The following is a 2,217-nucleotide window of genomic DNA, read 5'->3' as shown; positions in this document are numbered from 1 at the left end:
CCGTGTCAAATTTGGGCTTCAGTGGCCTAACGTTTTGGTGGTGGCCTAGAAAACCTAACCTTCCAAAAAAGTTAGGCCATATGACTCAGTAGAAAATGAGGTCATTTAGTATTTAAAAAAATCGGATTTTTTGTTATTTGCGTCAGGAAATTTTTTTTGGGATAATCCCAAAAAAATCTGAGAGGATTTGAGGGTTAAGCTGAAAGTTGTAAGCTGAAATATTGTCTGATTTTTTGGGTGCAAAAAATTGTTTAAACACATTTCGAAGGGGGGCCCTTCTAATAAAGGTTTTACGGTATTTTTCTATTGTATCCTGGGACATTTCTATGAGGTTTATGAAATTTTTTTTTGTTTGGAATTTCAAAATTTCCGGTTTTTTATTAGAGAATTTTCCAGACGTTTTTTGTTATTTTTCTCATATTTTTTGATCAACAAATCGGATGTTTTTTTTTGTTCTTTTCTCCATATGATTCACTCCTTTTTTCCGATTTTTTCGATTTTTCCATTCCCCCCCCCCCCCAAGAAATCTGCGTGTTTTTTTTCGATTTCTCGCGCTTTCTGAAATTCTAAAAATCCAGAATTTTCGCCCTAAAATTAATTATCTGAAAATTTCCAGACGCTTGGGCGGGCAAATCGAATCGGTTGCCTGGGGAACGCGATGAGCGACAACAGCAACAACACGATTCGTATGAGCCGTGTGCTCTGCGATTTTCTGGTTCTCACACTTATTGGTAAGCAAGGGGGGGGAGGACATCCGAATATACGGACACACAGAAAAAATTTGCAAAAAAAAATTTGAAAAAATCGGTTGAAAACGGCTTGAAAATGGCTAAAAAATAGCTGAAAATTGGCGGATAAATGGCTAAAAAATGGCTAAAAAATGGCTGAAAAATGGCTGAAAAATTGCTGAAAAATTGCTGAAAAATGGCTGAAAAATAGCTGAAAAATTGGCTGAAAATGGCTAAAAATGGCCTGAAAATGGCTGAAAATTAGCTGGAATTGGGCTAAAAATTAAGCTTAAATTGGCCTAAAAAATAGCTGAAAATTGGCTTAAAAATTGCTGAAAAATGGCTGAAAAATGGCTGAAAAATAACTGAAAAATAACTGAAAATTGGAAAAAAAGTTTCAAAAAAACAATTTTTTTTGAAAAATTTTTAATTCTTAAAAACGGCTATTAGGTCTGAATATAGTCTGAAAATCGAAAAAAAAATTTTTTTTCAAAAATTCATTTTTCCAGCCAAAATGGCTGAAAAATGGTGGAAAAATTTTTTAAAAATGTTTTTTTCAAATTTTTTTAGTTAAAAACGGCTATTACAGCTGAAAATAGGCTGAAAATCGAAAAAAAAAATAAATTTTTTTTCAAAAATTTTTTTCTTCAAAATTCTCAAAAATCCCAAAATTTCAGCCATCCCCCTCTACATCTTCCACGAATTCGTGCCACCGTACCGTCGCGGCTTCTACTGTGACGATGAATCGATTCGATATCCGTTCCGCAAGTCTACAGTATCCCGTCAGATGCTCATCGTCATCGGATTGCTCATCCCAATTTTGCTCATCCTGGCCACCGAGCTATTCCGCACCCTGGCATGGGAGAAGAAGTGCGAGCAGGAGTTTAAGACCTATCAGGTGAGCATGGATAGGCGGGAAATTTAAATTTTCACACATGGTGGCCTAACTTTTTTTCAAGTTGGGTTCTCTAGGCCATCACCATTTTTTGGCTTATAAATGCCCTAAAATGACCCCGGTGGATTTTCTAGGCCATTTTGACATGATGGCCTAATTTTTGCAAGTTGAGTTTTCTCGGCCACCATTTTTTTTTAGCCTGGAAATGGTTCAAAATGCCCTCGGTGCGTTTTCCAGGTCATTTTGACATGGTCAGTCATTATAGCTGTTTTCAAGTATAAAAATTTTTCAACAAAAAATAATTTTATTTTGAATTTTTCGAAATTTTCAGCCATTTGTCAGCCATTTCTGAGTCATTTTAAACCGTTTTTCAGCTACTTTTAGGCCATTTTTCCGCCTTTTTAGCCATTTTTAGCCATATTTGAGCTATTTTTTTTGCCATTTTTTATGCCATTTTCAGCCATTTTTCAGGAAAAATAGATTTTTAAATTTTTGAAAAAAAAATTTTTTTTTTCGATTTTCAGACTATTTTCAGTCATTATAGGCGTTTTTAAGTATAAAAAATTTTCAAAAAAAATATTTTTTTTGAATTTT

At 34.1% G+C, this 2,217-nt stretch overlaps 1 protein-coding gene across 1 annotated transcript in view; it reads left to right on the top strand.

Annotated features, from left to right (window-relative positions):
* Positions 1 to 658: 658 nt before the first annotated feature.
* CBG18435 overlaps positions 659 to 2,217 on the top strand; it is a gene marked incomplete at both ends in the record, with an annotated part of 5,252 nt that continues 3,693 nt past the window's right edge. Inside the window, 2 exons of the mRNA XM_002646738.1 lie at positions 659 to 731; positions 1,406 to 1,626. Of these exons, the coding sequence (XP_002646784.1) occupies positions 659 to 731; positions 1,406 to 1,626 (294 nt within the window). The remainder of the gene's footprint in view (positions 732 to 1,405; positions 1,627 to 2,217) is intronic.

This window comes from Caenorhabditis briggsae (assembly GCF_000004555.2).
Source record: "Caenorhabditis briggsae complete genome, chrII, whole genome shotgun sequence".
Classification (NCBI taxonomy): Eukaryota; Metazoa; Nematoda; class Chromadorea; order Rhabditida; family Rhabditidae; genus Caenorhabditis; species Caenorhabditis briggsae.
The sequence above is the reverse complement of the archived record's forward strand: the minus strand, read 5'-3'. Positions and strand labels throughout refer to the sequence as shown.